This window comes from Equus quagga, chromosome 11, assembly GCF_021613505.1.
Source record: "Equus quagga isolate Etosha38 chromosome 11, UCLA_HA_Equagga_1.0, whole genome shotgun sequence".
Classification (NCBI taxonomy): domain Eukaryota; kingdom Metazoa; phylum Chordata; class Mammalia; order Perissodactyla; family Equidae; genus Equus; species Equus quagga.
This window is the reverse complement of record NC_060277.1, coordinates 96,591,413-96,603,549: the sequence shown is the minus strand read 5'-3', so window position 1 is coordinate 96,603,549 and position 12,137 is coordinate 96,591,413. Positions and strand designations below refer to the sequence as shown.

Genomic DNA, 12,137 nt, shown 5'->3' with positions numbered 1-12,137 from the left:
CCACGCCAGGCTGCAGTGTTCCATCTGTCTGAGAATACTGGCACATTATCTGACACTGTACTGTAAACGTCTGTTTACCTCACTTGTTTCCCATGTCTCTGGGTAGGAACTGGTGTCTTATTCATCTTATAGTGCCGGCACCTGGAAGGACTCCCCGCAAACAGTAGGTCCTCAACAAACATTAGGTCTTTTCCCTTTCTTCCCTTAAGTAACTTGGCCAAAGTCATACAGCAAGAAAGTGGAGGAGTTGTGCTTTAACCAAACACTAAACCTAGAGCTCATGCTTTCTACAATGCCACGCTACTCTCCAACTTAGATGCTATCGTTTTTATGGGTGACTTGGATTTGGTTCAGGAAAATAAAACATACACTCACCTGTGCAGTGACTGGTGGCCCAGCAAACAAGGCCTTATACGCAGAGGCAGCAACAGACAAAGCCCCCTTCACCAGTCCTCCCGCAATGCCGCTCCCATGGTGGTGGAACCTGTGGAGGAAAACCAAATTATCTTCCTAAAGAAACATAAACCATTATTTTCCTACAAGACAATCTGGGCTCTAATCTGTGAAAGAAAATGAGATTTCCTCGAGAAAAAAGTCAGATATAAAAAGAGAATGTGACTGTTTTCATATCAGTTTTACAGCTAGAAATCTTGGTTTGAAGTAGGGCCAGCTCTAGTGCTGCAAGATATGGGCATTGCAGAGAAGACACCACTCAGGTTAGCATGCCAGCTTTCAGTCCCAGCTGAAAATTCATGTGGTCAAGGGCACAGTGGGGGATTGGCAGTCTATCTGCTCCACGATTATTATCTCAGAGGAAAACATCTCCCAAAGGAAATGTGATTTTCTGGACACTGTAGGAGGAAGCCCACCTTGACAGAGCTCTGAGATGGCTGGGAGCAGAGAGGCGGATGTGTCTAAGAAAAAGTTCCTAAGATGCACTTAGTGGGCTTGACCTTCCTGCCTTCTCCTCTGGTACTAAGGGTGAGTTGAATTTGAACGCACTTCTTTCTGGTTTGGAATGTGAACACTTAAACATCAACTTTGGCCCTCTGTTCAGTGTTGCTCACAAGCTTTAGGAGAAATAGGAACAAGAAGGAATGACGGCTCTCCTCTGTTCTCTGGAAGTGGCACATGCTCTGAGAGGCTCATTTAAGCAGAAGCAATACTAGGATATCCATCTGCTTCTGAAGAAGAGGCTGCACAAGGTCCAGTTACCTTGAGTGGTCATAGCTCTTCTGTCTGCTGTTTACAAGTCCTGATGAGCCTCTGGGCTCTAAAAGCAAAAGAGCTGTTGGTTAGATACAGCATCCATAAGCGCCTAGACTTTCCTAACTCACAGCAAGGCTATTTTTGAGGCAAGTGGCAATCTGATTACAGTGTTTAAAGTCTTTTTTTTAATAGTTGGGAAATTTTGTAGGTAGTTTAAGTAAGTGATAAGGAAAAACTGTCCAGAATGCAATGCAAGGTGACTATTTATTGAATCAGAAAAGTTAACTCTATAATCCTATCACCCTGATTTATTAGTTCTTAAGTACTTTTAGGTTTTGTTTTTTGAGGAAGAGTGGGAAGTGACTTTGAGGGTATACTCATAACTTGAAGGTGCTATTCGCCTTATTTTGTAGCTAAGGAAACAGACCTGCAGGTGTTATAAACCTGCGGACTCACTGCAAGCTCACACAGGGAGGAAAGCTGGAGCTGGAACCCACGCTGGTCCAGCTCCAAAGCCTGTGTTCTTTCCACTACAGCACAATGCCGACCTCTATGAGGTCTCATTTAATAAATATTAACCTAGGGACCAGCCCCGTGGCCGAGTGGTTAAGTTCGTGCACTCTGCTGTGGCAGCCCAGGGTTTCGCTGGTTCAGATCCTGGGCACGGACATGGCACCGCTCATCAGGCCATGCTGAGGTGGCATCCCACATGCCACAACTAGAAGGACCCACAGCTAGAATATAAAACTATGTATACCAAGGGGCTTTGGGGAGAGAAAAGGAAAATAAATAAATAAATAAAATAAATAAATATTAACCTAGAGAATAGCAAAAAGAGTATGAGGGAAGAGTAGAGAGTGAGTGAAAGGGCAAGTTTCTAAAAACTGCCAAGAATCACAAAGATAGAGTGCCTGTTTATAACTGGTTTCCATTAGAAAGGAGCATAGAAAAAGAGAGGCTGGTCGTTACCTCTGATCTGATCAGGGACTGAAGAAACTTCTGGCATGGTAACTGGTACATCCACTCCTGGGGAACCATGATGCTGTGCACAAGGAGGGCTCCTTTCAGAAAGACATAACATTGAAAGTAAGTTGAAAAGGAACCTATGGATCGGCGGGGAAATAGAAAACACAGCATGGCAGTGCCAAATTCTCTACAGAGGCTTCACATTTCTGATCCAAATCACATGTTTGAATTTAGGGACCAGGTGAGAAGGGCTCATTCTACTTCTGGTTTTCCTCTTCAGCCACAGTCAAGCTACAAAAACTGGCTTCAGCATTGTTACTTACCCCCACATCAAGGGGTGCTGATAAAGGGAAACATCTAGTTCCCTGGGAGAATGGTTTAAAGTATGGTGAAGGCTCTGCTATTTTCCACACTATGAGAGAGAAATGACAGAGACAGATCTAGTAGAGAATCAAAAATAATTTCTATCTGGTTTTATATTTTTTCCCATAATGGATTAAACTTCCTAATTATACTCTGCTTGAGTTAATAGGAGAATGAGTTTTTACTGACTTCCCATGAATTAATAGAACAGGGAGGGAAGGTCCTGATGTTGTATTTAAAAACTGGCTCTCAATGATCAAAACTTAGGTAGACAGATTATATTAGATAATTAAGGTTAACTAAAACAAGTATTTCTTTAAATCCAGAATTCATAAATAATGGGAAGTTCAACTTCTATTCAGCTAAATTCAGACTTTACTATGGGAAATAGTCTCTTCCCTTGCTGACAAGAAAACAGGTTTTGAGATCAAGTTGATTCCTCTCTTTATTGTATTTCTGAAGAACAGACCAGCTGAGAGGGCTGTGGATGGTACCTGGGCAGCTGTAGTGGAGGCCCCACCACCTCTGGGGTTAGGGGTACTGTGTCCAGAGTCTGCGAGGTCATGAGGATGTCACTGATGCTGTGCCCTTGCAGCTGGTTCTCCTCTCCAGGGCGTCTCTCCCCAGCCTCGACTGGTTCCTGCCCAGCCTCAACCCCAGGCTCGCCTTCAGCCCCTTGCTCCAGGCCTGGCTGTGAGAGCGCAGAGCTGTACATGGAGTCCCCCAGGGGGCGGCTGGTGTCAAAGCACTCAGGCAGGATGATGATGTAATCCTCTGAAGAAGCAGATGACTGACTCTGAACTTCATCTTTGAGCTCATCCTCCTCCTCCTCCACGACAGTTTCTTCCTCAGCAATATGGACAATCTCCTCCCTCTCATCTCCAAGTGGTCCCTCTCCAGGCGAGGCAAATTTCACTGAAGGATGAAAGCAACCAATTTTAAGGTATAAGCTAAAAGCAGCCCCTGGTGCTACCCTTACTCAGTAAAGCCTTGTGGGTCATGAGCTACAATTATGAAAGCCAGAGGAGAGGGACAAATCAGAGGGAAGGGCTGCTGCTGAACCCATAGTCATGGCCATATTCTAAGTCTCTTGAAGTCTGTGCAAAGCTGGCTAGAACTGAAGCACACAAAAACAAAGTAGGCAGAGGGGCCGGCCCAGTGGTGGAGTGGTTGAGTTCGTGTGCTCCACTTCAGTGACCTGTGGTTCATGGGTTCACATCCCGGGTGCAGACCTACACACTGCTCATCAAGCCATGCTGTGGTGGCATCCCACACACAAAAAATAGAGGAAGATTGGCACAGGTGTTAGCTCAGGGCAAATCTTCCTCACCAAAAAAAAACAAGGTAGGCAGAAACATCCAGGCTTCTGAGAAGCACTATGAATTGTAAAACAAGGAGGCCCCACCCCTTTTCCTCTTCATGTGATGGTTAATATACTGAGACAGGGTTCAAATTAAAACTGATATTCTAGCTAACAGTGCTGCACAAAGAGAAAATGTTAGGTGGTGAGTGCTGCAGTACTATGCTACTTTCCACCTCTTCCTTGCACAGTAGTGAGGAGTCACAGTAGAAAATTGGCCAAACATGGATGAGAGGGAAAAAAAAGGAAATAAAAAATGTACTTAAAATCCTATCAGACATAACTACTGTGAACATTTTGGTGTAAGTCATTCCAGACTTTGTTATGCATTTGTACACAAATGTGAAAAAATAAATATATATGTGTATATTTTAAAAGTGAGACAAGTCATATTTAAATAGGTCAAATTTCATTATAATAAATATAAGAGATTTCCCCCATATTATTTTGATGCACTAGAAATTGAATTTTTGGATAGTTCTTGAAATACATGGTATTGGTTCTACCTAATAACTAGAAATTTCTGTATAAAGAACTTCATTACAGCAGAATTTCACTGTAAGAAACTTAGTTTGGAACTCCTGCTTCTGCCCACCATTTCCTGGACTATTGCCCTTGGAGAAAGGAGACAACTCAGCTGCCGATGGCAGTCTCTATTGAGAAGCTCTGTCAACTTACCTGAAGACTCCTTACTGCAGAATCCAGGCAGCACCACCGGCTGCTGTTCCTCTGTGGCGTGCAGCTGTAATTCCGCCCCTGAGGAAGTGCACAAGGGAGTTATGGTGGCTGCTCTGCTCCTGATGCTAGAATTAAAATAGAGTACGGAGGGACTAAAGAAATAACCATGATCTGAATTCTAACAAAGATCACCTGCCCTCCACTCTCAGGAAAGAGGAGCACTTCCACCTGTTTGAGCTGGCAATCACAATTCTGGCACACCCTGCTAGGTGGGGGAATTCAGGGACACTCACTGTGCAGGGACTTCTGTCTGCAAGGTGGATTGTGATCTGGGGCAGCATCCAAGGTAAGGGATCGGATTACAGTCTCACACACGAACTGGGTTCCACTCAGGTCATCTTCTGCTTCCTCCACTGAAGCAATGTTCTCAGCCCTCCTCTTCACTGATGCTGTGGAACCTGAAAGACACGAACCTTGTCTGCACTTACTGTTTAAAGTGTTGAGGAGCTTTCTCCAGTTATGTCCCCATGCTGATACTATGCCAAAGAATAGCTGCTATCTGTGCCCTGTGAAAGTGAGGAAACTTCAAAAAATGAGATACTACAGAAAACCTATTCACACGCTAAGGTAAGGTTAGTAAAGGGTAGTGTACAACCAGGGTGTGGTATGGAAGGGGAGGATGCAAATACTTCACAAATATTTAACCCCTTACCAGGAAGTGCTTTAAATCTTGGCCCTTCACTCTCTTCCTGTATCTGCCCCAAGCCTGGCTTCTCTATTAAAGGACTGTCATGTGGCAGAGGAGACATGCAGGGAGTCATATCTGGAGAATGAAGACAGGAGAACCATCAACCAAGAAAAAGCACCCCATCAGCAACAGGTAGTGTCCAGAAGCAGCAGCTCACAGGCTTCTTGCCTCCTGGAGGCCTAAAATAAACCCAGGTGTGCTTCAAGCCTTGTTGTAAAGAAATTCTCCCGAACATTAGGTGCAAAGTATCTTGGACAGATCAATCAACACAGGAAGGATCATGAAAAGTTGTTTGGCCTGGAAGGCCATGGCCAAGACACAGAATCATGAGTGTAAAGGAACAAAGGGATACACCTGTCCAGAGAAAAATGGAGAAGAGGGTCCCTTTACGGTGGGGAAGCCTTGCACAAACTTGTATTGTTGCCTCTGACAGACAACAGGGAAAAGAAGGAAAATAGACCTATGGATGCAGTCTTAATATCACATTGTGGAGCAACCTTTGCCATCTGTCTCCTCAGAATAAAATACCAACCACCACAGTCTAGGCTGCAGTCCTTTTGTGCCTGTTGATGAAACAAACAAGGTGGGCTGAGTGACATTCTTACCCACAGGAGTATTATGGGGTACTCTCTCCAACTCTTGGACAATGTTTATATCCAACAGCTCAAAGGACAGCAGGTCCTGTAAAAAAAAAAAAGGCAATGTTAGGCTACCTGCGGTGCACGCTGAAGCCATGTTTTGTCTTTTTTAAAGATTTTATTTTTTTCCTGTTTCTCTCCAAAGCCCCTTGAGTACATAGTTGCATATTTTTAGTTGTGGGTCCATCTAGCTGTGGCATGTGGGACGTCGCCTCAGCATGGCTTGATGAGCGGTGCCATGTCCTCGGCCCAGGATCCGAACCGGTGAAACCCTGGGCTGCCGAAGCGGAGCGCACAAACTTAACCACTCGGCCACAGGGCCAGTCCCCCATGTTTTGTCTTGCTGGGACTTGCAGGCCATTAAGTTCCTCATCATCCTAGATTCAGCTCTGTTCAAATTCAGGCCTCACCCCAGTTGAGTGAAGACAAAAAGAGTTAAATGGGAACTAGACATTCAAATAAGCAAATATCAGGAAAAAGACAAAATGCAGTGGGGGTGGACGTGAACCAGATTGCAGAAATGAAGAGGCAACTATAGGGAAGTTGTGGGGAAGCACGAGATCGAGTTCTCAGTTCAATGAGGAAACATTTAGTTTAGAAACTTGCTTCCACAGATGATCTCCTGGCCTTTAAATGCATCTGACTGGTTTAAAAGTGAGCATTTCTCTAACTTCCTAGGCAACACCGATGTCTACACCACTTTCTCTTCAATAAGGTAAGAACTCTTCCCAACGTTCTCTGTGCCCTGCCCCTCTAAGTGCTCGATTTCCCACCTGGGCAGTGAGAAGGTCCACGCATGGGATGTAGAGCTCCCTCTCGCTGGCAACATGTTTTGTCTTCTGTGGGATGCCAGTTTCTGTCCCTTCGGTCGGCTCAGTTGCTTCACCACGCTGAATTTCTTCTTTAGCCAGAAGAAGAGCTTCCTGTAGAGACAAACCATTGGGACAAATTTTAAGCCCTCAACAGAACTCAAAGGCAAGCTGACAACTGCCTCCCATAGAACAAAAACATTGCTGCACCGTTACATATTTTAAAACTTTTGGTTTTGATATAATTTTAGACTTACAGAAAAGTTGCGAAAATGGTAGAGTTCCCATTACCCCCTTCGCCTAGCTTCCTCTAACAACAACTTAGATTACCACAGTAATAAAAGTCAAAACCAGGACATTAACATTGGGTAAGCAGTCAACATTCTAAAAAAGCGCCTCACTAATACAGGGAAGTTGACTAAAAAAAGTGTGCAGCAAGTAACAACCAGGGCAAGACTTCATTAGTATTTAGGGAACACACATAAGAGATATACAGGGGACATGAATGTTGAGAAGCAAGGCCATTAGTCCAGCAGTTCCACAGGCCAGGCCAGGCCACCCTGCTTTCCCTCGTGTAGCAAAGGGGCTGGTCATCATCCCAGAGAGATATAAAAGCATTCAGGGACGCTTACACCAAGATGCTAAGGACACGCAAACCAGCCCTTAAGCACTAGGCCCCATATCAGCCTATCGATGTGTTGGGGGGGAGAAGCAAGACTTTCCAGATTTCTGGGAGAATTTCTGGGAGGATGATCAGCTGTGAGTGGACTCTCTTAGTTTCAGTCACCCTTTCCAATGCTCACCTCTTGCTGGCAGGTGAGATCATCAGCTTTGCTTGAGCTGATCGCACCCTTTTCAATGTTATCAGGGCTCTCTGTAGAGGGGAAAGGATCCACTATGATGCTGCACCAGACCCGAGGCCCAAACTGTTGGCCTTTGTGAGAAAGACGCCAGTGGGAAGTGTATGTTCCTTCCAAGGCTGGGGCAATGAACTCCACAGACACAACTCCCACATGGCCGGCCTTTAGGCAGGGAACCAAAACATCCTTCTTTTCTGCAGAAGCCAAAGTCAGGTTTCCCCACATGAACTTGAGCTGAAAAGAACAGTGACAAGAGAAAGTAAGTTGTCAGCTGAGCACTCTGCCACTTCAAATCACTTCATCTTTACAGTTTGTGGGAAAAAGTACCTTTGTGTCTGCACTCCACTTTACATTTCCTGTATTTTTCATCCTCCAGTGTTTGATAAACTTGGTTCCTGGCTGAAGGTGAGTCCCATCAGGCAAATTCTCATCCACAAATGCTGCACTGAGGGTTGGCATAACTGTGGCACAGGGCTGCAAAGGGAGCCTGAACAGAAATTCAGATACTTACTTGCTGTTGGGTGTAATGGCTTCTGAATATCCAACACTGTGGTTTGAAGACTGATTGGGACTCCTGAGGATGTACTAATGCATTTGCCTTAAAAACACTACTAATAAACATTTTGTAAAAACAGAGGACAGATCTGACTCCTGAGCTAAAAAGCCATTATGGAGGATAACTAAAAGAGTCCATAAATAAAACAACTTGGGAGTCAGGCTCTTAAAACATCTGCTCTTTTTGCTTCAAATCCAGACTGACTCAAGTGAAGAGAGCTCATACCACCCAGTTCTGAACTTGACTGGTTTCCATCTTTCTGAAGAAGGCAACAAAGCAAGGGTCAGAAGTAACTACCAAACACTCTTTAAGAACACTTGGATCAGGGCCAGCCACAGTGGCCTAGTGGTTAAGTTCGGCATGCTCCACTTCGGTGGCCCAGGTTTGGTTCCTGGGCACCGACCCACATCACTTATCTGTCAGTGGCCATGCTGTGGCGGCAGCTCACATACCAAAAGAGGAAGATTGGCAGTGGATGTTAGCTTAGGGCGAATCTTCCTCAGTGAAAAAAAGAGAAACAAACGAACAAACAAAACACTAGGATCACAGAATGGGAAGTGTGAGTGTTAGCAGCTGCCAATCAATAGGACAGGATGAAGTTCCAGGTTTTGAGGGCTTGGCTCCCACCCTGGCCCTGGGCTTACATTAGGGTGTTAGACTGCAGCAGGCTCTCAGGTCGACCCAAAGGAGACTTGGGGCTCTGGAGTCCATGGATCGAATTCCACAGATGAATCTTCCTATGGAGTTTAAGCTGCTTTTTAAGTTCCTTGACCTCTGCTTTACGTTGTTTCTTCTCAGCTCGCAACCTTTGCTTTTCTGCTTTAAGAAAGTTCTTGTCAACCTGTTTCTGGAGCCTGTGAGATAACAAATCAAAGTCTTAAAAAATTAGCCTTACAAACAAATCTAGAAGCTATTTTGAGCCACCTGTAGTCTCCATCAGTGTTAGCCTCTAGTTTAGCTTCTTAACTTCTTTCTATAGTTCTCACTTCTACTTCATCAGCTTTGGATTACTGTCCTCATCATTGCACGTTAAGCGGAATGAGCAGGAACTAAAGAGGCTTTGCACTTTTGTGATTCACACCCTGTCATGAGAACCAAGAAGCCAACCAGAGAACAAGCATCCCATGTATACGTGCTTTTACCTGGCTTGTTCCAGAGCAGCAGGAAGACGAGGAGTAGAGAACCTTGAGTGACAAAACGGTTCAGAGGAACCTGCGACAGGTCTCCGCAACTTCAGCAGGACATGGTTGGAGTCATGGGCATATGGCCCCGATTCACAATCTTCACAGATATTGTAGGATGGGCATAGGCTATGGGGAAAAGAATGGCACAGTGGGAGTACCTGAGGTAGGGAGATATGAGAGCAGACTTCCCTATTTGCTCTATTACCAGCTAGGTGGTAACCTGAACAAGGCACCCGACCATGCCACGTCTCAATTTTCCTCATTAATAAGATGAGGATAATAACACTTAACCTATGTCTATTTCAAAGGGCAATATGGGAGGAGGCAAGACATGAAAGCATGTGGAACAACATGGAGACAATCCTTGGTGATCTAATTTTATTTTAGGAAACATAATTTTGTCTGGCTCTGTTAATTCAAACGTATACATGAACACAACAATCTGAATAGTTATCCATCAAATAGTAATTTTTTCTTGTGAGTTAAGAGCGGCTTGTTTCCAATCCAGAGCTGCTATGTCTGATGCTCGGAGACAGAGAACACCCACTTTCCCTTTACCTACCCAGAATGCCAAGAAGGCCTGCTCTAAGGTCTACGAACAGCTCTTCATTCCCACGCTACTGCTTACCTGCACTGGTAGCGCACACCAACGAGCCTCCTTTGGCAGCTGCTACAAGCAATATGCCAGTTGAACTGGTTTTCTGGCAAAAACAGCATTTCCTCTGAAGTAGGCATTGAGACTTCTGAGGGACAGGAGCCCAAGGATGGGTTCTGGAGGACAAGCTTCTCATGTAATTTCTGTTCAAGCTTTTCCACTGTTTCTTTAACCACTTGCTCTCTGAACTAGAATGGAGAGGAAAAGAGGAAAAAACCCCCTGAGCTCCACTACTGGAAAAGGCACAAAGATATCAAATAGAGCTGAAGCCTCACAGTCTCTGGTACAACAGAAGAACGTAATAAACAGCTGACAGCTACTGAACAAATGGACAGAAACGCGGCGAAGGAAGGTCTATTCCTTCCACAGCTAAACTGGTTCAAAGAAAATAACAAGAAATCCTTTTGAGGAGTAAATTTCTAACTTTTTCCTTCTCAAGCAGAGAGATTTGTCCCTTTCCCTTACATCCTTAGAATTAAACTCCCTCTTTTACTGGTACATCATTGCAAAAGTCAGGAACTTCCTTGACTAGAACTGCTCTAATTTGGAAATTATTAGCTGCCACTCTTCAGTTACCTACACCAGAGACAGCAGCCATCCAGGTGCAGCTTTCTATTTCTTCCACATTCCACCTGGGCTAACAGTGCTGCTATAACCCAAGCCACAGAGAATACTCACTGTCTCCAGGTAGCTGGTGAACCAGTCTGGGGGCTTGTCTTGAGGTTGGTCTGCATCACATGGAGCAAGTGGACACTGCTGCAAGAGAATACAACCAAGGTCTTGAAGGTTATGCTTTTTCTATTTAAAATAATTTTCCTGAAACATATTAGAGGGTCCTTTTGTCAAATAATATAAATACATGGTTAAAAAAAAAATGGGGGGGGGGCCTGCCCGGTGGTGCAGCAGTTAAGTGCGCACGTTCCGCTTTGGCGGCCCGGGGTTCACTGGTTCAGATCCTGGGTGTGGACATGGCACTGCTTGGCAAGCCATGCTGTGGTAGGCGTCCCACATATAAAGTAGAGGAAGATGGGCATGGATGTTAGCTCAGGGCCAGTCTTCCTCAGCAAAAAGAGGAGGATTGACAGCAGATGTAAGTTCAGGGCTAATCCTCCTCCTCAAAAAAAAGTATGAATGAGTATAAAAGGAAAACAAAGTCTCTATGTCAGCCTTTTTGTCCCCTCTCCAAAAGTAACCACAGTTAAGTTACCAGTTCAAAACGCCAGATAACAACTCCCAAATCTTTGATGAATACTCAAATCTCAGACCACAGACAATGAGACATAAGGTTAGAAAAAATGTAGAGACAGGGCCATTCCCTTCATACTTGTGCTGTAGGCTCCTCTGGGGTCTTCATGTCTGATCCCAAGACTCGTACGAGTGAAGAATAATGTGCAAGTGGCTTCTTCCCTGCCCTCACAACTGGTCGTTGTTCTGCTACAACTGGGGGCGAGGCTTCATCATCAACGCCGCAGCCTTCATGAACTTGCATCTGCAGTTGGTTCCCCTGCTTAAGTGCCATCTGAGAGCATGTATTATGAAATAAAAACATACTGTGTGACTCTCCTTTCCCAAATGAAATTTCAAAGACACCTAAACAGAAGAGGTGTGGTGAATTATGCTGGAAAATATCAGAATTTATGTTTATTTTATTAAATCAAACAACATATACCACGTTAATACTCAACCTGCTGTTTCTTTGCCAAGAATATTAACTAGGAATGGTTTTATTAAAATCGGGGAAAGGAGGATTTTAGTGTAGCACTTTACTAGGTGAGATGTTTTCATTAACTGGGTTACCACTTTTCTGTTTAACTGTTTTTTATGTAGGATTCCACTTATGGATTCTGATTTCAATTTTTCAGAAAAAGTTAATCCCAGACTACCAGAACCCAAGAAACCTAAAGCTATGTCCTATACTTAAGCGTTTACTTTTCCACTAAGAATAGTATTTTGGAAAGATGCCTCCTAAGTGGTCACCTCTTTCTGAAGAGCATCTTCTTAAAAATTCTATTTAGAAAAGTCTACTTCAGGGGCTGGCCCCATGGCTGAGTGGTTAGGTTCGCACACTCCACTTCAGCGGCCCAGGGTTTCACCGGTTTGGATCCTGGGTG

At 44.5% G+C, this 12,137-nt stretch overlaps 1 protein-coding gene across 3 annotated transcripts in view; it reads right to left on the bottom strand.

Moving 5' to 3' along the window:
- The window catches only part of NBR1 (NBR1 autophagy cargo receptor), a 28,490-nt gene that overhangs the window by 4,225 nt on the left and 12,128 nt on the right, over nucleotides 1–12,137 (bottom strand). For 2 of the 3 annotated variants that reach the window (XM_046676724.1, XM_046676723.1), the window contains exons 6-21: nucleotides 11,351–11,545; nucleotides 10,705–10,782; nucleotides 10,000–10,214; nucleotides 9,330–9,497; nucleotides 8,832–9,041; nucleotides 7,959–8,118; nucleotides 7,575–7,865; nucleotides 6,736–6,885; nucleotides 5,930–6,005; nucleotides 5,289–5,399; nucleotides 4,870–5,034; nucleotides 4,577–4,654; nucleotides 3,033–3,453; nucleotides 2,179–2,270; nucleotides 1,216–1,273; nucleotides 376–484 (exon numbers count right to left, since the gene is read on the bottom strand). In XM_046676724.1, the coding sequence (XP_046532680.1) occupies nucleotides 376–484; nucleotides 1,216–1,273; nucleotides 2,179–2,270; nucleotides 3,033–3,453; nucleotides 4,577–4,654; nucleotides 4,870–5,034; nucleotides 5,289–5,399; nucleotides 5,930–6,005; nucleotides 6,736–6,885; nucleotides 7,575–7,865; nucleotides 7,959–8,118; nucleotides 8,832–9,041; nucleotides 9,330–9,497; nucleotides 10,000–10,214; nucleotides 10,705–10,782; nucleotides 11,351–11,545 (2,577 nt within the window). The remainder of the gene's footprint in view (nucleotides 1–375; nucleotides 485–1,215; nucleotides 1,274–2,178; nucleotides 2,271–3,032; nucleotides 3,454–4,576; nucleotides 4,655–4,869; nucleotides 5,035–5,288; nucleotides 5,400–5,929; nucleotides 6,006–6,735; nucleotides 6,886–7,574; nucleotides 7,866–7,958; nucleotides 8,119–8,831; nucleotides 9,042–9,329; nucleotides 9,498–9,999; nucleotides 10,215–10,704; nucleotides 10,783–11,350; nucleotides 11,546–12,137) is intronic. The other variant, XM_046676725.1, reaches the window with a different exon arrangement.